Source organism: Corvus brachyrhynchos, unplaced genomic scaffold (assembly GCF_000691975.1).
Source record: "Corvus brachyrhynchos isolate BGI_N302 unplaced genomic scaffold, ASM69197v1 scaffold90, whole genome shotgun sequence".
NCBI classification, from domain to species: domain Eukaryota; kingdom Metazoa; phylum Chordata; class Aves; order Passeriformes; family Corvidae; genus Corvus; species Corvus brachyrhynchos.
In genome coordinates, this window is record NW_008236932.1 from 1201396 (window position 1) to 1225399 (window position 24004).

Genomic DNA, 24004 nt, shown 5'->3' on the forward strand with positions numbered 1-24004 from the left:
CTCAGGCCTGAGAATTCACATGGTTGAAGGATGTGGTGTTGTAAAACCCTTTTGACAGGATTGCTTCATGTTTGCCTTACCAGCATACCCGGCACACGAAAAATTTCCAACAGGTACTAGAATTTGTTTGCAGTAGATCTCTGTTGGTTAGCAGAACACAAAGACTCTTGGCAAGACCCTATGCAAATGATGCCTGTTGTGTATTTTAAGGTCATCACCAAGTGACAACTGAAGTTTGTTATGCAGAAAGGGGCAGCATTAAAGTGGCACTGCTGGCTTGCTCTTGGCATTGCCACCAGAGAACACTTGCCATGGGAATGTTCGGATCAGCAGTGTTTTCTTGTACCAATCATTTATCATTGTTTCTGTAGAATTAACTTCTATGGAAAATATGAAGCTTGCAAAAGTTAAATTTGGAAAAGTGTTGAACACAGTCTGGTGGAAAAGTGTGTATTTTTGAATGAGAAGAGTGCCTACGTGGGAGATGGATTTAGGACTCCTCATGCTTATCCTTGTCTGCTGCTTGAGCTTCACAATGATGCCATCTGTCCCTTCTCACCTAGCCAAGAGGCGAAAGGGATTGAGAGAGTGGTCCCCCGCATGTATGCAGACCTGAGCAGGGACACTTCCCACAGAACACTGGCCGGTGTTCAGCTGATCAGACGTTCCCCGCAGCCGCATTCCCTGGCAGCAAAAGACGGGTTTTGCCCCAAATCCGAGGGGATCCCCGCGCACCCCACAGAGCCGGCGGGCCAGGGGCGGGGCTTTCGTGGCTGTGACTGACAGGCACACTGAGCCACAGGGCAACGGCACAGAAACCCAGCCCGTGGGGACATGAGGGAATTTTGATCCAAGCGGAGGTAACAGATGTTTAGGAGGACATGAAAAATTAGATGCTGGTCTCACGAGCCTTGGATCTGAATAAGCCTGTGAACAGGGCGGTGGAGAAGTGGTTGGGTGAGGCGGAACCGTGCTTTTCCTTCTCTCCCGAAGTCCAAGCCACTTTTCTGCCTGGCCAACAGGCACGGGATCCTCTGCGCTCATAACCCAGTTCTGCTAGTTTGCCCCTGATTTCCCCGTGAAGATGGTACTGACAGCGTGCTTGGCCTGAGCTTCAGACAGCCAAGGTTTAAATAATGCAGCCCCATGTCCTGTCCTCATCCAGCTAAAACAGTGCTTGCCCTGAGTACCAGATGGCCGGATTCCTGCAGAGGTCAGGGGCCCAGTTATAAATAAGTAGAAAGATCAATCAACAAAGATTTGTGTGACTTTCTACCCTTAGACCAGCTAGCTGGTAATAAATTCATGCGTTTTAGTGCTTACTGTGATGATAATGCATTTGTTCTCTGGAATTTGTTTCTGCAGAGGCTTTCCTGGCTTGGCAAAAAGGGTGCATGAGCATTTTCCAGGCCAGATGTTCTGACTTCTTGGTTCTCCACTCTTCTAGGGGAGTGGACTGAGTTCATTTATGTCTGTCTTTCAAGGGACAGGAGAATACAGCTGCAGCACTCATGGCCAACAATGTGGACATTGAAAGCTAGAAATGTTACTCGCTGTGAAAGACAGCCCTACCTACCTGGCACATAATTACTGATTGTCCTGTATAACAGAAATTATCTCTTTCCATTCTGTTCCTGGAAAACATGTGATACATAACAATAATGGAAAGGTTTACTAAAAAGCCATTTTATTTTGCTTTGTTTTGTTTGGAAAGCACAACAGAAACAGAAAACTTTGCTGTCCAAGTGTTTATCTTAAAGCTTACTACAAAATTTATTCTTAAGGTACTGTCTGCTTAAGCAACTGATTGCTTAAGTTACAAACTAATACCATTTCCTTCATTACAAATTTATGTATTTTACTAAAATTTACTTTTCTGTCTACTGAACTCCATCAGATATTGGTCTATAACAGAATGCACTGGTTTATAAACAGGTGAAATTATGGTTACACAGTAAGGAGCTCAGACATGTCTCTTCATTTAAGCCACATTATCTGGGGATATTTCAGGCTTATATTTCATATGTATTTCTGTTGGTACATGGAATTTAATCCTATTCACTAAAGAATTATAAGACAGAAAAAAGGGCAATATGGACCAATGCTTCAAAAACAAGATGAGAAAAAGATCATTAAACATGACAATTACAGAACCACCAGGACCCAGGGGTACCAGGTAAAACTTGATGACCTTTATCCATCATGTCCTCTCACACTAGTTGTAAATTACTGTTGATTTAATCTGGAGGAGAAAAACACTAATGTAGAAAAATGTTGCTTTTAAGATTTTTTACGAACAAGAGCTCTCAAAATCCTGGATGTGGTGAATGTTTTGATAGCCCTCCTAACATGTTTCTTTGTATGACAGAGTTAGTGGGCAGCCTTTTTTTGTGTCACTACATCATGAGTGTTCTGCAAAGTATTAGGATGTGCTGTATTATTAGTGCAAAATACAATAATGAGTATTTAATAATGTCTTGTTAGGTTTTCCAACATTTCACAAAATAATTGGAATATCCAGAGTTTTGCTTTTCTAGACATTTTCCACTTCATCTGCTATTCTAGATTCCCTTGGTTTGTCTTTTGGTATTGTGGCTCTCTGCTAACGCTGTTTAATTTCCGTATTTTAATAGCTGGTCTTTCTTGCTGAGTTTAGTAATTTCCATGGTAATCAGATTATCTATCTGAGTATCCTGTTCATAACAAAAGTACCAAAAACCTTAGTTATTGAATAATTTATTAGCAGATGCACTGTATTCTAAGATTATTAAGACTGATTTACACTGTAAAAAAAAAGAACATTTACCCCTTTGGATTACTTTATCCTGTATAATGTAACAGTGTTACTGCAGCTTATTGAGAAAAGTGTCTTTCCATCACTGAATCACTTTACACTTGCAGTGACAGGCTCTCAGCACATGTGCAGTGTCATCCTTCTTCAGATTTCCGCTGACTTGTGTCAGTTTGTTCAAGCTGACATTCTTGGCTTCTATTCTTTTTGTTTCAGACCCATAACTGAATATGCATTTATCCATCCACCTATTTTTTTTCCCTAAGGATGAGCTTCTTTCTTGAAATAATTGCATAGTCATCATCAAAATCACTAGAAAAAAACTGGTTCTGCACATATGAGTTCCAGGAATGGAAATGCTGAACAAAGGTACTGGAGCAAGAAAGTACAGGTAGCTGACTTTGAGCTGTGTAAGCATACTTGCTTCAATGTCCACTTGCTCTCATACCTGCGTGCTGTGGGCGGGGTTAACGTACCCAATCTGTTCATTATTTGGTGCATATCTGATATGCCATCTAGGATTTGCAGGGTAAATTTCACAGATACATACTAGTAACTGAAGATGATTAAGAATGTGATCTGTAAATATCCCCAATGTCACCCAGAAAGGGAATATATCTGCTGATTTTTGCACAAGAAAAAGTATGGAGGCAGTAATAGTATTCCTTTAGAATATGACATGAGTGTGTTAAATAATGGTGAGTAAAACAGGTAATCTTTACCCTGCTAAGTTGTAAAGCATCACTAAGTAAGATACAAAACCCAAGAACATTCTTTCTAGAGCAGAAAGGATGTCTGAGATGTGAGAAAATGGTGTTACTGGATTTTGAATTTTAAAAGTTTTTGAATTTTAAAAGTGTGAAAAGTTACATTTTTTTCAGTAAAAATGTTTCATTTTTTCCCATGTATTTTAACTAGTAGCAATCATAATTTCTTCATATAATGTTAGGATTTCAGTCAAATCAAAGGAATTATTTCATATGTCTAGGCATAGGACATAGTAACATGAAAGAATTACTGGGTTTCTAGAACCAGTCTCCAGCTTTCTCTGGTAACACAGTCATAAAATTAAATCAGATAGAGCTGATTAAGTAACATAAATGTAATTACTGCATAATTATGTATAGGGTCTTCTTAAATGCCAAGTATACACGGGCTGCTGTTCATGTCAGGGACTTTTTCATTGACCCATAAAGTTTTAGGTAGGAAGATAATCAGATACAAAGAATCACATGGTCATTTCATTGGTCAGAGGAAAATTACAAAAAGCTTTAACTAGGTTGATTGTCTCATTACAAAGAACACCTTAAGGAGTTCTATATAAGTATTGTATAGACACCTGTGGGTTATGTATTTTCTTTCTCTTATATTGTAATGGACCTTTGCACACACACACAGACACAGGCTCAGAGACACACACGATTTCTCTCTTGTGCAATTCATACAGGTACGTACGTCTTTGAGGAGACTTCCAGTTTTGTCTAACCAACACTTTAAACAGTGGGAAAAATGTTCACTAGAAAATTCCCAGATGGTTCTAGCCTGTTTGCAAACAATGGCTTTTTAACTTGACATACTTGGTTTTGAGTGTTCTTGTCCTGTCCTCCTGTCTGGCTGCATCCACTTTAAACAACGGCATAACCACCACCCTCTGGGCTGCAGGTCCCATGGGGAAATAGGTGTATGTGCACCTGATCCTCTGCTGGAGCAAGCTCCACACTTCTGAGGGTGCATTACTGCTAAGGCATTTAGGCCAGGCTACTGTGATACTAGATACTAGATACTTTGTTACAGACTAACAAAGTCTTGAAGCTGACAGAAGTGAGGTATATGCCAATATTTGTATGTTTGGAGCTTGCAAGTAGTTTCTTGAGAGAGGAGGATGCATAAAAACAAGGATCATGCTCCACTGTGACAAGATGAAGCATCCTGACTAGTAAACTTTGGATTTCCTACATCTCAGTGATATTTATTTAAGTTCAATAAAATAATATATTATTCTTTTCAGATGACTGAAGGAAATTATTAGTCTCTAGGACTAATGAAGGGAGACTCCTTCAGCCATAAACTGTGGAGAGAATGTAGTGCTGAGCTGGAAAAATGTGAGGTTTTTAATATGTGGTTAATTTGCTAAAAATATTGTTGGACACATAAGAATGTTTTTTCCTTTTATCTTTCAATGAAAAACAGATCCAACAGTAAGATACTACAAATTGTCCAATATTTTTGTCCAGCTTATGTTTGAGCACTTTTGTGTTAATGGATTTCTAAAACGATTTATAATTGAGCAATACAAAACATTTAGCACAAGAAAAAATAAAGCTTAAGATGTTGATTTAATTTCATTTGTTTTCCCTTAAAGAATAATGGGAAGCCTCATAGAAAACATTTTATTTGGAAAGAGCCTGAAGCAAGGTTTTCTGGGACTCAACAGAGGATGTCAGTTTGGTCCTTTCTGACACCTCTTTTACATGTAAATGTAATGAGAACCCAGGAAAGTGGAGAAAAAAGACTTACCTTTATCTTGACGGTAAAGTTAGGGATCAGCCTTAGAAAATCCTGTGACCAGACTAATTTAGTATTGGGGTGCTAGAAAATCTTAATTTAGTTTCCTTCTTTTTCAGACCTACTGTGTTATTCTTGGCAGATCACTTATTTCATCTCTCTCTTTCTATATCTTATGTCCTTTTATACTGAGTTTTCTCCTTTGTCTGTTTACACGGTCCAGCCCAGACTGAAAAACAAGGATCTCTGGGTGTCCTTACAGTACAAGAAGATTTTGCTTGTTGCTTCTAATTTAAATCTATTCAAGACATTTCCAATTTATATAACAGTGAAGTTAGGTATTAAAAGTAAAATATTTTCTTTTAGAATAATTGTGAATTTAATCCAATGTACATAAATCACCCTTATTAAAGGACCCACATAACAACGTGGTGTCACAAACACAAAGCTTATGGCTCCAAGCACTGCAGGGTGAACAGGCAGAATAAGTATACAACACTGAGTGTAGTATTGAAGAAAGGGAAAACTCAGAGTGAAGTGAGGTTTTGTATAAATGAGGGTTCACAAATCCAAGAGTTCTTGAATCTGAAATGACGAATTAACCAGTTCCTTTCTCCAAGCTAAAATTAGTCTATTCTTTTTTTGGCACTGACAACCTGATCTGTTGCTGAGCTTCTGCCAGGCTTTTGTATTTGCCACCATTTTGGAGCCATATGTTTTCCTCTTCATTTAATGTGTGTCTGTGGCCTTTCATCCTCTCCCTCAAGCAGATCAACCCATGCAGACACTCCCATAACTCTGTTACAGGAGTCTTGATTGTGTAAGCACTCTACAGTTATAGATGACCTCTCAAAAGAGCCTCCTGGATTTAAGCCACTGTCACCTGAAGCAAGTATTCCATATAAATCCGTCTCAGCTTTATCAAACATTTTTTCTAAAAATAGCAAAGGAATTGGTTCCCACTACTTATTTTGCTTGTTTATGGTCTTCCCTGAAAATTGTCTCTGCTTTTAGATGAAGCCAGGCACGTCCAAGGGGAATTTTTTTGAAATTGTCTCTGCTTTTAGATGGAGTCAAACATGTCTAAGAGGTTCTTGGGGTTTTCTTGACATGTAAGCTTGAAAGCTCTGTGACCTTTGTTTTAGCTCTGTGTTTATTTGGTGCAAGGATTTATCTTTCTGTGCTTGCAGATTAGAACAGTGACACTGAACCAGCCATATAGATTAAACAGAGTTTACAGCCTGACACAACTACACATGGAAAGGCTGTGATACCAGTCAGCATCCATAAACTGTACAAAAACATATTCCCCAGATTCTCACAGCTGTTTCTGTATCTTGTCCATTGAATAAGCATGGTTATATCCTGGCAGTAGGAGGCTTCATGCAATGTGTTCATCCATAAGGTAGACTCTGGGGTTTTTTATAGCTGGGAGGTCTCCGTGTGGAATTCTAGCTAAGTGAAAAGCAGTAGTGTTGAGGATTCATTGGAAACAGCCAGTTTAATCCCCCAGCTAACACTAGTATGTTTTGTTCAATTCAGTCAAGGAATCCAGGCTTATAAAATGACCTTATAATGGTTTTTGAGGAATTGTTTACATGAGAGAATCAAGAGAGATGAAAAACAGAGAGGGTCGCTCTTCAGAAATGGGCTGCATGCAGGAAATAGGAAACGTATGTGTCAACTTTGCTTCCAAGTTCTAGCACTGACATGAAACAAGATGTAAAGAAGGCTGTTTCAGGGAAGAAGTTTCCACTTCTGTAGGTTGACTCACACGCGGCAGCTAAGAGAAGGCAGCACAAGTGAAGCATTGTTAATAACACTATTGTTGCAATTTCTGGCAGGGTTAATAATGCTATTGTTGCTGTTGTTGCAATAATGTTATTGTTGCAATTGATTAGGTCAAGCTTAAAAACTGTGTGCAAGAGTTCCAGTTCCCACTTCAGGACAAGAAGATGATAGATGTACTGAGCTATTTGTGCTCTCGTCATTCTATTCTATTTTGGTTAGACTGAAGCTCTTAGCCTGGTTCTAAACTAGCCATAGTATTTCACTTGCTTTTAATTAAATTGAACTTCTCCACTAGTTGTAAGTGACCTGTTGCTGCAGTTCATGAAATTGTTTTTAAATATTGTCCTCAGTGGAACTTGCAGAGGAGAGAAATGTTTTCCCATAGCTATACACAATGATCAACTGTACCTTTCCACTTTATTAAAATATGTTGCAACATTTTAAAAAGAAAAACATAAGAAAGTTTTATGTTTTGAATTGTTAAATCCCAGTCCTGATTTACTTCCACATCTTTACCACTGAGCTTGAGAGAAGATTTGAACTGCTCATACGCCTTTTCATTTCACACTGAATTTATAGGAAGTTTCCAAATAATAACAGTCAACTTGGCAGGAATAAATGTAGACCAAATGGTGTAATCCCCACAAGGAAGCATAATTCTCTTATGAAGTATTTACAATAGCAAGCTTGGAAATCCAACAATAGGTTATATTGTTAATAGATTGTTTATGGCATCTTTTATTGACTGATTCATTCCTAATGGCAACAGATTTAGTCACCTAACATTCTTCATATGGCAGGCAGTTCTGTGTTCACTGTTGCTTTAAGAGTCCTCTCAGGTATGAGAAAGTTTCATTCTGACATAAATCAATAAATAGGACATAAATAGGACCTTGCGAAGTTCAGAAGTTCCCTGAAATGTTACTGAACTTTCTGATGCTCCCTTCCTGTGACCCGCCAATAACCCTTATCTCCCCTGCCATTATGACCCTTTAATGTTTCCCTGGCTCTCCATTCCCTTCATCCTCCTAAAGAGCTTGGCTACTTCCCAACTTGGATTCATACAACAGGCCACTCTCCTTGGAAACTCTCCCAGTCTTTGAAACAGCCTTGCAGTACAGTAGCCTAAATACTAGTTTGCACATTTAATTTCACATACTGCAGAGCCTATTATTTTGGTATCTGAACTAAAAATTCCAGTGCTATAATTTTGTGTAACTGTCAGTGTACATTATATGCACCTGATACACCTGATAGCTTCAGACATGAGAGGATACTACAGCCACATACTTTACCCTATTTTTCAGCAGACTGCAGTTATCTAATACAATTTTGGATGAGGTGTTAATTTTGAATGCGCAAAGTATAATGGCCCTCAAGAATTTTATTTTTAACAGCTAACTACAACATGCTTTCTCACAGAGATTTGTTCCAGTACAAATCACAGATTGGCTCTGATGGTCTTCACATTTTCCAGTTTACCTACGAATAAATACGAGCTTCACAAGAATTTTTTTTAAAATAAGAAAGTATCCCAAGTGTCCCAGAAATATGCAGCTTTGTGAGTATTTAAGGAAGCAGTGTCAATGCAGCAATCTAAACATTTTTGTGTGCCTGGCAAAAGGATGACTACTCACATAAACCTGGTGACAACTTGTTTTTTCACTGTTGCCCCTGTACTTAAGATATCCCCCAGAATATTTGTAAGAGACAAGAATGAGCTCAGTGCTTCTGAATGTCACGGACAAAGTTTAAGTTTGTCATCTCAGAGGTAATGACAAAACCATGTCATTGCCTTTGGGTATAGTAAAAATCAGCCCATGGGTTCAGAGGTGGGACAGATAAGGGTAAAAAGGCTGTTAAGTGGGAACAGCATCTTCAATGGTGACACGACAAAAAAGCAGTAAAAAGCAGATCCAGTTTGGATGGTTGCAGCAGAGGAAGTGAACCAAGACACAAAGACAGCCAATGTGGATATATTTGTGTGTTAGGAACCCCCTACAAGTTTGGAAGGTGAGATAAAGTCTGGAATATTTAGTAAGAGTGAGATGACTTTAGCCAGATGTTTCTTCTATTACAGATAAAGTAGATTGTCCTTGGCAGTTACCTATCTATGCAATGTGCTAGGTTTGCACACAAACCTGGCACATTTTTGTTTTTTTTTATTTTTCCTTGCAATTAAAACAGTAGCCTCTGCTGTTCATGTGTATGGTCTGAATTGTATTTTCTGATCCTTGGCAGACCAGCACAAAATATTGTAAGAAATGAACATATAAGGGATAAAGCACAAAGGGATAGACTGGACAATGAAAAATGAAACATATTTAGTACCATCTGGAGACTAAATAAATGCAGTGCACTTACTCTCTCATCCAGCGTGTGCTTCATCTCCCAAAGCACCTCAGTAAGCCTTATTAATAAACCTGCTCCATTTCATTAATAACACTCCTATACTGGGAGAATCAAGACTGGTCAGAGAGTTTGAGACACCACAAGTGCTGAGTAGAGGGGCCTAAAAATGTCCTTCAACCAATAGACTGGGAACACTTTCCTTTCTGACTGTCCCTTTGTAGATTGGACATTGACATCTCTCCACTAAGGGGCTTTGTCTTATGTCTCTGGAGACAGGGATATTTTATTTAAGTATCAACAGAAAAAGATTATAAACTGAAGACTGCCAGAAATACCAGTTCTATCAGTAAATGAAAATAAAGCATATTGATTATACTCCAGAGCACTTGCATTTCCAGCTTCAGTTTGTGCAAACCCATCTTCTGTCATGTCCTTCATGATTTTACATCCTCCGGGACCAGAATTTTATATTTACACTTTCAGCTGATAATTATGGGTAAGAATATATTTGATGTTATTTATCTGCTGTTTAAAAATATAACAGGTTAGTAAGTTTAATTATTCCTTGTGATAAACTGATGGTTGGTAACCTTAGCTAGAGAGAGCACATTTTTAAATTTGTACTAATTTCATTTGTTTCAGGGTTGTGTAAGAACAAAAGACAGAAGGAAAACACACAGAAACCTGCTTTATCTGCTGTAACAGCCATTAGGTTCAGTGTTCCAGCTTTGAACTCCCTAATATATTTTGGCTCATGAAAATGGATTAAGAAGATACAGAATCATTCTTAATAACAGACTTTCTCAAGCCCTTTGTGTGTAGGAGAGAGAGAAGTTTCCTGAAATGTTATACCCTTCATGGAAACAAATGTCAAGGAAAAGAATGTGAACAAAACTTGGAGTATTCTATCAAGTGCTGAAGAAGCCCCTAGTATCTCTAACACCTTCCCTTTAGAGCAGGTTTCACCATCTAATGTGCCAGATCTTCCCAGGATTTTTCCCGAAGTAGTACATCTAGAAGCTGGATCCCAGAAAAGGTGACCAGGCATTGCAATAGTATCACAGCCGCCAGATTCTTCAGACATGTCTCGAACACCCTTCCCTAGAAGACCTCCCTTCAAGGTGTGCTATATCTGTGGCAGAGAATTTGGATCAATGTCTATTTCTATACATGAACCTAAGTGCCTAAAGAAGTGGCATATTGAGAACAATCAGCTACCAAGGCACCTTAGAAGGCCAGAGCCCAGGAAACCTGAGGTCCCTGCTGGTGGTTCCTATACACTTGCAGATGAAAATGAGGCAGCTTATTACAGTGCTCAAGCCCAGTTTGTGCCCTGTCGAAACTGTGGCCGAACCTTTTTTCCTGACCGTCTCCCTGTGCATGAAAGGTGTTGCAAAGGAGGTAGCAAACGAGGTGTGAGGCTACCAGACTCTACCGCACATAAATCTGGTAATGGACCGAGATCTGGAACTGGCTCAGCAAGTGGTGATCCATCTAAGGCCCATCAAGGAATGAGGAGGGCTGCACCAGGTGTATCAGACCAGGTAAATTGCTAAGCATGTGCTGTGTGAAAGGGTGTGGATGCATCTTGATGCTTGGCACTCCAGGGCAGACTGGCTTCCCATCAAATTTAAAATCACTTTTTTTTCAGAAGAACCCTTTAGCTCCATGCAAATGTTTCTCTGCTAAATAGAGGATAAAGAAAAGGGAAATACTGGGAAGGGAATAAAGGAAATTACTTCTTCATATTTCATATTTATTTTTATTTTCCTTTTGAATGAGAGTAGTTGGGTTCTCTATTGATCTTTAAGAGTTATATCCTCAAGAGGGACCATTGCTTGATGTAGTTCCCTAGGAGATTCTATTGACCAGCTTAGGCAACGTTTGGGTGTTATATATTTTAGGATATATTAGGTATTCTTAGTTAGTTAACACAAAATGCAACATTTCATTGTCCTGTAAGCATCCAGCACTTCAAAATATGATTTTCATATTTTACTGTTATTCTTAACCTTGGCATGGAACATGAGTTTACTGAGGACTGCATGTTCAAAGGCAGCAGCTCTGGGTATAACAACAATAAAATAAATAAGACTGCACATTTTTTTCCACTGAATTTGATGCAGAATCCAAGAATAAAGAAGCTGATTCACATTATCCAAAAGCTACACAGAGTTTTGGAAAATGGGGTATTTTTTCTGCATTTGTTTCCGCACAAGCTGTCTTTTGGCCAGGAGTTTTGTAAGATAGATGTCTAAATTTAGGTTCAGTGTCCAAATTAAATGGCTTTTTTTTTTTCAAATGCGGGTTGGAATCCTGATTGCCTACATTAGTTTTGAAAATGGGATTTAGCTCTCTCAGTCAGCAAAGGAATGGAATGCTATGCAGAGCATTTCTAAAGATGCTTTAGAAGTCAAAGTATGTAACATGTTAGTTTACCAGCTGCTGAATAAAATGAAGATAATAGCATTACCCTAGCTCACGTGAGACTAAAGACATCAGGAACCTTTTTTTTATTATGCTGTATGAGGCCACTAATTGATAGATTTTGGCAAACTAAGGTTCACTCCTCAGGTCTTTTATCAGCAAATTTTACATAATCCACAAGCAGTTGAAAGTGCTGCACAGCTGCATTTATAGCTGTAGGAAAAGTAATGCTGTTTACACTACATTGTGCTCTTTACCAAAGAACTGTAATTGCTCTAAAGGTGGTTGTTCAATGAAAGGCAAGGGTGTGAAGCAGAGAGTTTAATCCATTACACATTATTCTGTAGGTTAAAAAAGAGAGGGTGAGGGGAATTTTCTATAGTTATAATGCCATCAAAAAAAAAAAAAAGTTTAGAATGTGGTTTGGCACTGACAGTGACTCTAAAAAATGTTACCCTCTTGCACAACGTATCTGCTCCCTTTGTGAATTCACTCACATCTGCTGACTTGTTGAACAACAACATTATTACCACTTTTTACTTCTGTGAGCTCTGCAGAGCCAAAATGAAATCTGTTCAAATCTGTTCTTCCTTCTCTGTGAACAACAGGTTTCCTCATTTACTTCCAAGCAGTTACAGTTCATCAGTTGCAGCAGAACTAATGAGGCTGTACAGATTGCAGTTTGTAATTGAGGGACTTTATTATTAACAATGACTTTTAGGAAGGGATGATGGATTTTACCTCTCTGAGGTCTATTATTGTATTATTTTTAGAGCTGTTCTCTAGTACAGAGTTATGCATTGGACACAGAGGTGGGATGGGAAGACTGAAAGAAATATCCTGTGATCCAAGGGGGTTCTTCAGGACTTGTAGGCAGATTATAAGAAGTTGTCAAAGGAAGCCACTTTCCCATAGGTTTAAATTCTCTGTGAGAGGATCTTCATTTCCAGTTGAACATTTTGAAAGGTCCACACATTGAAGGGTGTGGAAAAGCATTAAGCTTATGGAATAACTGCAGATTAGCTATGAACAGGGACAAGGTCTATGTCTCCTCTACAGTCTTCCTCTTTTTCCAGCATATAGTTTTAATTTTGTTCATCTTACCAGCTACTCAGCTGCTTATTAATTCTGTTAAAAAGTAGTGCTTCACTAGCAGTTGAGTGAAATGGTCACTGTTTTGGTCCTCTTTGGAAAGCATTTGGGGAAGCACCTGTCTCATTTAACAGACATACTCACTGTGACAGTGAATTATTTAAGTACTTGCTTAAAGTCCTGATTCAACAAAACATCAGAGGAAAGGAATAACTGAAAAAAAACCCCACCAAGCCCTTATAGAAGTGTATTTAAGAGAAGTAATGCTACTGTCAAATAAATCTATGCAATGAAAGATGCCCTAAATTAAAAAGCTGGATTTTCCTCATTTTCAAAATAAAGTTCTCACTGATTTAGTGGTACACCACATTAAAGGGCATTTTAACTTTACAACTGCAAGCACTTCTCCCTATATGCCTCTGCCTGTATGCCCTGGAGTTCTCTTCCATTTAGCATGTGGCATCAACTAGGCCAGTATCATTACTGACAAACTCTTTCTCAGTTCTGCACCTTTAGAGGTGGAGATTGAACAGCCTCTGTAAACTATCTCTTCCAGTGCCTGTCCTCACTCTCAGAATCAATGAAATATCTGAGTTAATCATGTCTGGCTGTGTAAAACAACAGCCTTTGCTTAGAGACTCTCAAGGGTCACATCAGCTCAGAAATTCTGCTTTGGATTCTGCTGTGATACTCCAAACAATGGAAGTGGTGTCTGGAGCTACTGAAACTCAGACTTGCAGTAAAACAGAGCCTGTGCTCTATTGTTTCATAGACAAAAATGTGTGATGCATATAAGTGAGCGTCAATAACTTGCTATGTGTTTATGAGTTTTGAGGGTTTTGACAACAGATAACGCTGATCTTAAAAGCCTATTAGATGCTGCTGCCATCTGCTGTTTTCCTCTTATCTGGTTAACTACCTAAAAAGGTTTCACTGATCTTCCTTTGCTGAATTGTGATGCATTTTAACAGAGTGTTAATCTTGAAAATTTGTATAGAAACAAGCTTGATGTTGTATTTTACTCTAGAATAAAGCCATGTAGCATCTTGGTAAAGGGAAGACTCCATCACATGCAGAATAATTCTAAGAAAGGTGGGAAGTCAATGATGAGCTTTTTCTGCTCATCATTTTTTTGGTTTTGAACACCCTCCTAGAATACTGGCAAGTAAATTGCAAATATAGAAAGTTCGATGATAATGGACAGTGAAGGGGTGGTTTGAATGAAAGTATTATCATTAGGAATGACTGAGCTTCCTTCCTTTGCTTGTACACAGATGCCATATTCATTACACTGACTTAATTTAAAAAGAAAGCACATCAGGAGCAAAATTGGATATTTCAGTGCTTGCAGTGGAATAGTATTTTTAATTATGTGCATCATCTTCCAGAATTACCTTGCTGTTCAAGGAAATTTCCTACACAGGCGTATGAATAGTTCCTATCGTGAGGGCTGTTGTGTCTGTTTCAAAGATTTGGTAGGCTGGGAAGTGCAGCTTCAGATAGTCATGAGAACCATGCTATACCTTGTCCCTGATCCTTATGCAAAATGCGTTTTACTTGGCAGAGAAGAATGTGTGGAAACGACTGCTTTCATACAATAGAATGCTGCTGCTAAGTGCTTGTACCAATCTTTTCCTGAGCCTCTAATCCTTGGGCAGTTCAGGTTGATGACAAGAGCTCCATCCTAGGGCAGGATGCCTCCCCTTTTCCCATTAAAATACATGGATAATTAAACAAATAAGAAAAGGCAGAGGTGTGTGCAGTCCTAGGTGATAAATATTTATGTAGGGGAGTTTGGAAGTCAGTCTTATTGTGTGTACTTAAGAAGAAATAAAAAGCTTTGTGCAGTATGGAAGGATTTGACCTCATATAACACCATAACAGCAGCCTGGGGCTAACCTTAAGTAATGTCAGGTCTATTGAAAATACATAGTTGCATAGCCCTCTGAGCTAAATAACTTCATTCATAGTCACGCAGACATACTTAGCAGTCTTGGAGTAAAAAAGAAAATACTGAGACACCAGAGGAAAGCCTAACTACACTGTTAGGTATTTGTAGGTATTTTTATAATAACACATATCCTCAGGAACAGACCTTCCCTACAACCCTTTTTGAAAGTTAAAAACAAAGCAGTGAACAGACAGCCTAGCCACTGGCCTGTGAGTAGTTTGGGTTGGAAAATTCTGGTGTTTCCAAAAATAGTTTAGTTTCAAACTGCGGGCCTCCAGATGTGATATTTTGGATAGGCACACTGAAAATAAAAAGAAATGAAGGGTAAATATCATCAGCTGTAGAAATTCCAAGTAAAGCTTATCGTATCTTGGATTCCACAGTTAAAAAAAGAAAAATCTGTTACTACCAGTTGTTAGGCTAATCTCTTTCAGGTTTTAAACATGTGTGCAGAGAATAATTGGTGTATATAATTGTATGTGTGGTGATGGGTCAATCTCAGTATTTTTCTGGAATAAAAATAACTCTATCCTAAGAGTGATCTGATTCCTTTTAATTAATTCTGCTTTCTGCTGTTGTTTCTGTACCGTTTTTAATTGTGGAAATTACAAAAGACAGACATTCCTAATTGAAAAGATTTCTGCATTTGTACTAGGATTCCTTTTTCCTATTCTGTTAGTAAATAAAGAGTCCCTACAAACCGAATGTAAATCAAATTGCTCTTTCCTAGTTTTCAGCCAATAAGTAACCATTTAAATTAATGGCAGGAACCTAGCTAATGAAAACTAGTGGGGAAAGTGTGTTCCCAGTGATTTTACACCTAGCATTTTTTTAAGAAACCATTTCTAAAATAGTATAACCATATGCACAGCAGGCATGCATACTGAAAAGAGTTCTTTGACCTCAGGAGTTTAGATTATAGTCTCCTTATCTAAAGGTCTCCAGAACCCACAAATAAACATAAAGTGTTTTCAGAAGACTTTGTATCTGGACCCAGAGTCTTACTTCAAAATCAGACAAGTTCTAGCTCACCACTTGAAGTAAAAAAGTAGGTGAAATTTGATAATGAAAAATTATAAGGTGTTCTTAAAACAGCTGTTGCTGTATTCATCTAAAAATATGAGAAGGCTATATTTTTATATCTATTAGAAAATATGCTTATATAAAATACTGTGTTATCAAAGATAGCAAGGAAATTCCATTTGAAAGTCAAGAGAATGAAAATGTCCTTGGAGAGACTGTCTTTGGATGTTATATTTCAAGACACTGTGAGAATTTTCCAAAGTCCACCTTTTCCCAGCAAAACTACACTTTATGGAGTAGTATTTCTTTCATGTAAGTGAGATTACATGTGTGATACAGGAAGGCAATCTTATGCAGATTGTTCACTAATGACATTTTCAGACTGTAGCATAAATGTGAGAAGAGCTGCCCAGAATTTCTTGAACACATTGATGGGCTGACAGAAAGAGTCATAAATACTGGAACAGGTTATGCTTTGTCTTACACAGCAGCAGAGGAAAAAATGAAACCCCCACCACTGTTGTTTGAGTGAGAAAGGTTTCCCGTATTTGGTCTGGTGTGGCTGTCTGTCTAACTTGAGGAGGGCAGGGAATAGCTCATCTCTTACTGGTATTCTGCAGTCAGAAGTGTAGGAAGTGCTGGCGGTTGTGAGACCCATCTGTGTGCCTCAAAGTGCTTCTCTACAGCATGTTTTTGTCCTACTTCCTGGAGCACGGCTGGTACTGACACCACGCCTAGCCCAAGACTCGCCTAAGGACACAGCCAAGTCCATAGTCTGCAATACCACAGTAATTATACATTTTTCAGCCTTAGATTATGTATTTGTGAGGTTTGGGGTTGAGGAATCTTTTTCTTCCGTTGTTGAGCTGTTTTTGTCTGAGAACAAAGTAGATCTTCAGTGTGGAAACAATTAGTTGCTTAGAGTCCAGTTCTGCCCTTGCTGCAGTCACTGGCAAAGTTCACACTAAGGCCTTTGGGAAAAACAAACAGTAGTTCCTATTTTGCCCCTCATCCTGAAATATCTTGGATTGGTTTTAGTCTTTGAAGGCCAAGAATTCCACCAGCTAACTGACCTGTGGCAAAAGTGGGGTAAGGAGCCACCATCACCTCTTGGGACAGCTGCCCTCACTCTCCACCTTAAAAGAGATAGTAAGGCTGGACACAGCGCTTTGAGCTGTGTTCTGATGGAAGATGGAGCCTTTCTGTTACTGTACGAGACATCAATAGTTCAGCTGAGGAAGCTTTTGTTGCTGTTTTCCATTTTACTTCTGCTTGGAAAGTAAAAAATGGCTTCAACCATTTAAGGTGGACGCTGCATTGCAACCTAATGAAGCAGAGGAGTTGTTTCTGCATGTGAAGACTTAGCATTTTCTTGAATTCAAAGGTATGAAAATAAAGGAGATGAAACTTAACACAGCTAAGTATTGATTAGTCACACACATGAACTTTCAGCTCATCATCTGTAGAACAAACCTGCCTGTTCCAGGTGCCCAGTTAATGAGGCAACATCTCTTACAAGCTTCAGGACTGAATCCAAGCAAAACCAGACTGAAAGAAACAGTTACAAGGATTTCACAGATATCAAGGTCCTTATCTACATGATTGCTTTCATACAAAGTCATTCTGATTCAAAATTAATATTGAGAACAATATTTCTTCTTCTTCACCATTGTTATTTGCAGGCAAAAGTGAAAAGACAGCCACCAACAGTGATTTGCTACATATGTGGCCGTGAGTATGGAACAAAATCTATTAGTATACATGAGCCACAATGCCTGAAAAAATGGTACCAGGAGAATGACAACCTCCCCAAGCACTTGAGAAGGCCAGAGCCCAAAAAGCCTGAAGTCAGAACCGTGCAAGGTAAGCTACAGACCAAATTAAGAGGGATGAGCAAAAAAGTGGGAGGAATAAAAAAAAACAAAACATATTTTAAAGCAATAGGTAAACAGTTTACAAGTACTTCATTCTCCAGTTTACTTTCAAGAGGTTGTTTTAAGCTTTCCTTCTGTGAAGCATCCATCCATAGAAGTAAGAGTGGTCATTATCTTTGGAACATGCCTTCTGGGACAGTCCCCTCTATGTGTCAGTATGTCCTGAATCAAAACACAAATAGATTAGCAATCCACTTCACAAATACATCACTACCTTTTGACTCCTTCTAACACTGTAGACAGGCATGTCTTAAAACAAGCAAAAACATCCAAAAATAACATGCAGACATGACGTAGAATCATTAAAATAAAATACCCTCAGGCAACATAGGTGGAGATACTTCAGCCAGATTCTTCTATGGTCAAGATCCCATAGATGTTATTGATCCCTTTTTATTTACAAGTCTGAGAAGCTTTCATTGTGAGACAGTGTAATATAAACACAGTGGAGAAAAAAATATATGTAGTATAAAGTAAACACTTTCTTTGTGCCAGTTTTACATGTTTGTGCTGTGGGTTCTAAGATTCCACTTCTTCAGATCAACAAACACTGATGATTCCCAGCACCCACAGAGATGGGCTGCCATATGTATCCCAGGGTTGTATGTTAACTGTAGGATGAAAAGGAATTCCTATCCATGCTTCACCTGGAAGCTGTTCCCAGGACTTCCCTATTCTCACATAAAGTTATTTCACCTTTCCTGCTGGATGCTTTTCCTGGCTCTGCCAGCTGGTCTGAGCTACTTTGGGCCAAGTTTGGACCACTTCCTCACAGGCATTTAATTCACACAGACTTTTTTTTTATATTCCCCACAATTTCCTTCAGCTTCCCCTAATGTCTGGAAAAGTAGACAAAGTCTCCTACAACTCACTTGTGAAAGAGTCATAAACTATATCAGTTTACAGCAGTACAAAGAAATATATCCTCAGAAGACATGTAGGAGAGAGCAGGATCACTGAGAACACTAACCAGATGTTCAAAATAATAATCAAAGTTCAAATAATATCAAATTGGAACTTGGTTAATAGATGCCAAGTGGCATAGTTGAATCTGCAGTAAAAGATGGGTTCAAAAGACATCTTCATTGTATTTGCTTTTTTAGATGTTAAGCACTTTTTAATTATTACACATTGTATGGTAAAACAGATGGGGAAAATGAGAATTCCATGTGAAAGAAGAGGATGCAAAAGGACAAATCAGGTTATTTTGAAATACACTATTCTTATTTTGAAGGAGTGGAAGGAGAAAGACAACCACTCTTTGAGAAAACAATCTAGCAGAAGGCTCCCAGATATGAATCAGAAAATTGTCTCATTTACCCAATGAGTCATATCAGGCGCCTCACATCTCCTGTGAAGTGTTGTGTGCCCACAGTTCCTCTGGGGATACTGACCTGCTTCCAGCATCTGTCCCTAGATGCCTGCTGATGCAAGCCTGATCGGTTCTGTAGCTTGAGCTAAAATTGTTGTTCCCCCTGCAGCTGCCTCATACTCCTGGCCTTGAGAAAATAATCTCAGTGTTGTTCTTTTTCTGTAATACTTACCCTTGATCATGTGGTAAATGCTGTAACTGACCTTGAGACCACATGCATGTACTGCTTGTCTCACAGTTTCTCAGCTCAGGGGGGAGGGATTACCCCTGTTGTTGAATGAAATAGACAATGTTCAAAAAAAGCTCAGAAATATTAACTGCTTACATAAAACTTTTTATAACTTACATAAATCTTTTTCTGAAAACTCAAGTGTCACAGGAAGACAACCACTGCCCTCATTACACAGTGTTTTGTTTGTGGAATGCCTAACACATGCCTGCAAGGAGAAAGTCATCTCTCTTTCTCCCTCTCCTTTTTTTTTTTTTTAATATTCCATAAACTTTCCAAAGTACAGAAAATACACATTCATTTCCTGCAAGCAAAGGGGATACTTGTCTCAGCCAAGAAAAGAAACACTACTTGGTAGCTCTTCTAACAAAAAGAACATTAGGAACAGGCATATTAAGAGATCTAAGGCTTATTGTGGTTATGTGAACCATTGGATATGAATTATATTAAAATTGTATGGGCCTTTAATGAAGAGCTCTATCATGTGCCAATGACAGAAACCATGGAATATTTTTAAATGCACAAATCCTTTGCTTTTAAAAAGTGTCCTCTGCTAACAGTTCAAAGAAAAAAACCCCAATCTTTTTCTATATTGTCACACCAAATAAGAAGGGTGAAGCAAATACATTTTCAGTTTGAGCCATGGGGATTTTTTTCTGCATGCACTTCAAATGAAAACCCTTACGATCTAATTCCAGGTATTAAGCAACCTGCCTGGCCTTTTTTGCAAATCAGTTTGAAACAACACTGTGTGAAAATCCATTTCAGAAGGAAAGTCCATTTCAAGATGAAAGTAAACAAGTTTTGGTTTTTTTGACCCAAATTAAATCTTGAAAATACATCTGGGTGTTTGAAGAATGCTCCTGAGTTTTCAGAGCAGCCATTCTTCCTGCACTGGAAAATAACTGAGGGTTAGGCTGGATTAGTGTTTAGATGACAATGGATTCATTAGTGCAGTGACCTCACAGGAAGCTGTGGCTTAAAGGTACTGTAGGTTTTGTCCGTAAGGTTTTAGGCTTGTCTAAGATTTACTCCACTTTTTAGTATAACTTGCATAGACTCCAACAGGAAGAAAATTGGGCCCCTTGTCCAGAGCAGTACAAAGAGCATATTCTCAAGTATGATACGCTCCCACCCATTGCCATGGTCAGATAACACATGCTCGTTAAACAGAGCTTGAAATAAAGCCAAAAAGTGAATTTGCTGGTAATAGTATGTATGCAAAGATGTTAATAATTAGCTGAGAATGCAGATCATAACACACAGCATGATGTTTTCTCTGTACTCTCATACAATACAAAATGATTCAGTTTGAAGTTAATTTAATTCAACCCCTGGGACAAAAAACAGAGTCTTTTTAATATATTTTTTACTCTTTTGCTTCTTTCTTTTCTTTTTCATTTGCAAAAGCAATATGGTTTGGTTAAACTGAAAGGCTCAGTCAACAGGTATTTCCTGAAAATATTTTCCATAAAGAGTTGAATGTGGGTCTCCAGAATGAAAGCTGATACTCTCTTTTTCTAATTTTCCAGCCAAAGGTTTCTATGATCTTCATGCTTTAAATGAGGCTGCCTGGACCAGTGCCCAAGCCCAGCTAGTTCCATGTGATATTTGTGGGCGTACTTTTCTTCCAGACAGACTGATCATCCACCAGAGGTCCTGTAAACCAAAACGGGGAAAGTGAAGTGGATGTAACACACATGCATACAAATGCATGCCTAGTCACACAGACACAGACTCACACACATTTATCCTAAGCTCAATAAAATACGTGTGTGTGTGTGCATGTGCACACACACATGAATACACACACAGGCACCCGTACCTTTCAGACAGACCATAAGAGAATAAAATTCATCTGGAAAGACATGGTCATCAAAACGGTGTTGTGTAATGATATCATGTGCTCTCTAAAAGTCTCCAGAGTAAAAATCAGCAGTTGCTACTAAAGTATGAAGTCAAATACAGAAAATTAGTTCTTTGAAAATTTTGGTTTTCCTCTTTCAAAGAATCTCTGGTTAGTGTAAGGACCCGTAGCTGAACTTGACTAATCAGAGAACCAAGTAGCTCCTTTAAGCTTGTTCATTTTTCTTTGGGTTTTTCAGGTTTTTTTTTGCTCACGTCCTTGTGTAACTGCACCTCATGAAGCCCTTGACTGCTACAATTGAAACCATCCCATATAAAAAGATCCAGTCACGTGGTAGAAGCAGACACAGGCTTTTTTTAAAAACGCCCAGAAGTGCCCTCTTCTTGCTTAAGAATGATACTGACCATGTGATTTATCTTCAGCTCAGTAAACTGATCATGCCAAAAAATTTGTAAGTCAGAGAAGCACATCTTGGCCATGAAGTTGGTAAAAGAGAACATTTTAATGTCAAGACAAAACAAGCATGATGTGCCAGATGGCTGGCATAAAATACCACTCTGCCCAGTGTACCAAATGTGGCCATAACAGAGTGCCAGTGCTGGCACAAAGGGTAGGTATTATACCAGAAAGCCATGGGGAAGGTGTTTGAAGGTGCTATTTTGAAAAATACTGTTACGTTATGTAGAGGAATTAGTGCCAAAACATACGGTATACGAATAGGCTAAACACATGAAGGAAGTAATACTCCCTTTTACAAGGTACAGCAGAGAGCAATTATTATTATTTTACTTACTCTGAAGCATTTTATTAAGTGGTGAGGTTATTCAAAAGGTATGACAAAATCCAGTACAAGTTGTGAACTAGCAATCTAAGCTTCCTGATAGGAAAGAAACTGCACCTCGTGTTTGGGCTTGAGGCCTAGAGTTGTCTGTTATGTATTATGTGATTGAAGTGACTTTTCTCAGAGCATTCACACTTACTATTGTACTTACAAATCTGAGGAAGTGAATGCTTTCATACATACTAAAATGAAATGTGGGTACCAACAACTTTTATTTTCCAAGCTATCAAGCTGTGTGATTTGTGGAGTAAGTGAAACAAGAAGTAATATCATTGTTCTGTTATTAGAGAAATACTCCTGGCTCCAGCCCTGGCGGGCTGTTAATTCAGACTGGAGAAGTACAAGCATTCTTTGGTGAAAATAATTTCCAAAACAATCAATGTTACCTCAGCAGCCCTTTCATCTTTGGAATGAGGATTGTATAGTCTGAAGATAGATATCTTCAGAAGTCAAAGGTTCAGTTCTACAGAACAAAGCTGTGTAAACCCTGCAGATCTGTTCTTAGTGTCTCCAGCATAAGGAGAGGTGCTGTTGGAGCTGGATCAGTGCCCTCTCTCCTCCTTTTGGCTGGGAGAAGGCATGTGGCCTGAGGACAGAAGAACAGGGGCACTGGTTTGTGATTGCTAGACTGGTTCCTAGGAGCTACTGGCTGGCAGCATATACTGCAAGCCCCTGAGGCTGTTCTAAGTCGCACCAAGTGCTAGTCCACTGAAAAGTGGTTTGATAATTGCAGGATTATGGATGTCATACAATCTCATTTTTGTGTCCCCTCTTCCTCTTCTTGGAATACACCCTTTTCTCAGACATGTTAAGTACTTTTTGGCTACCTCACCCTCATTGGGTCATTGAGATTCACTACAGTCACTTCAAGAGCAAAATGATATTTTAAGGAAAATAAGCCTTTGCTTGGCATTAAAAATTTAGCTCTGCCTTTTGGTGGGATTCACATGTCAGAGTCCTTGTGTCATTCTGAAACTTGGACTTAATGTCTTGATGATTTTAAATCTGTCAGAAATTTCATCCAGAACAGTTTTCCGGTATTTCATTGTCAGCTCTACACTTGTATATTTTTTGTTTTTTGGAATTTTTTCCCAAAAAGCAGTGAATATGCCTGATGAGCTGAATGTTTATAAACAATAAAAAAGTACCAATACTAAATGTACATTGTGTCTTACTGAGAAATACCATTGTGTGGGAACTCCTGAAGCCATAAGCCTAGAGTATGTTTTCCACATCATCTTTTAAGGAAGTCAAATGAGGATCTGGCAAATTAAGAGCTGTCTCTGCTAGTAGGTGACTGCTGCTGAGCTCTGAATTTAACGTGAGATTTGAGAAATGACAAGTCTTACCACTCATGGAGTCAAGGCAGCATTGGGCTGTGAGGGTGGATGGTGAGACCAGAGCATGCAGGGACTCAGCTGGAGGCAACAGCCCTCAGAAAGATCTCAAGGGTTGTAGCATACCCTTCCCTCTCCAACTTCATGGAAACAATGATTTCCAAAATATGTAGAAATATAAATATCACTGACATAGGAGTGCATATTGCTCCATTTCAGACTGTCACCCACATCACATGACTTTTCTGTCACAACCTTTTCTGCTGAGCTCACCAGCTCTGGTGTGTGTGCCAGTGATGACGGTAAGTTCAAAGCAAGCTTTGTTCACCGGGAGAAGCACTTAGAGTACCTTCATGGTTTGCTCTCAACAAAGTTAAAATGAGATCTTATGAGAATTTTTCGTTATTGCTTGGCATGTATCATTCCGAATTTTTTTGCAGGAGAGGAAAAGGAAATGAGAAATTGAGCTACTTTGCTTCCTTTGTTTCCGTA

At 38.7% G+C, this 24004-nt stretch overlaps 1 protein-coding gene across 1 annotated transcript; it reads left to right on the forward strand.

The window, feature by feature from the left end:
* The first annotated feature begins 782 nt into the window (after window positions 1-782).
* LOC103611632 (zinc finger protein 474) lies at window positions 783-21348 on the forward strand. The gene is made up of 4 exons (XM_017728295.1): window positions 783-860; window positions 10082-10983; window positions 17615-17795; window positions 21000-21348. Exons 2-4 carry the CDS (start codon window positions 10522-10524, stop codon window positions 21149-21151), a joined length of 795 nt encoding a protein of 264 aa, XP_017583784.1. The 5' UTR covers window positions 783-860; window positions 10082-10521; the 3' UTR covers window positions 21152-21348.
* Window positions 21349-24004: the final 2656 nt, after the last annotated feature.

Bases quoted from the DNA above. Each gene is read 5' to 3' on its own strand.
- LOC103611632 (XM_017728295.1), top strand. From the start codon at position 10,522: ATGTCTCGAACACCCTTCCCTAGAAGACCTCCCTTCAAGGTGTGCTAT. The intron at 10,984-17,614 runs GTAAATTGCTAA...TGTTATTTGCAG, and splicing joins CACCAGGTGTATCAGACCAG to GCAAAAGTGAAAAGACAGCC. The intron at 17,796-20,999 runs GTAAGCTACAGA...CTAATTTTCCAG, and splicing joins TGAAGTCAGAACCGTGCAAG to CCAAAGGTTTCTATGATCTT.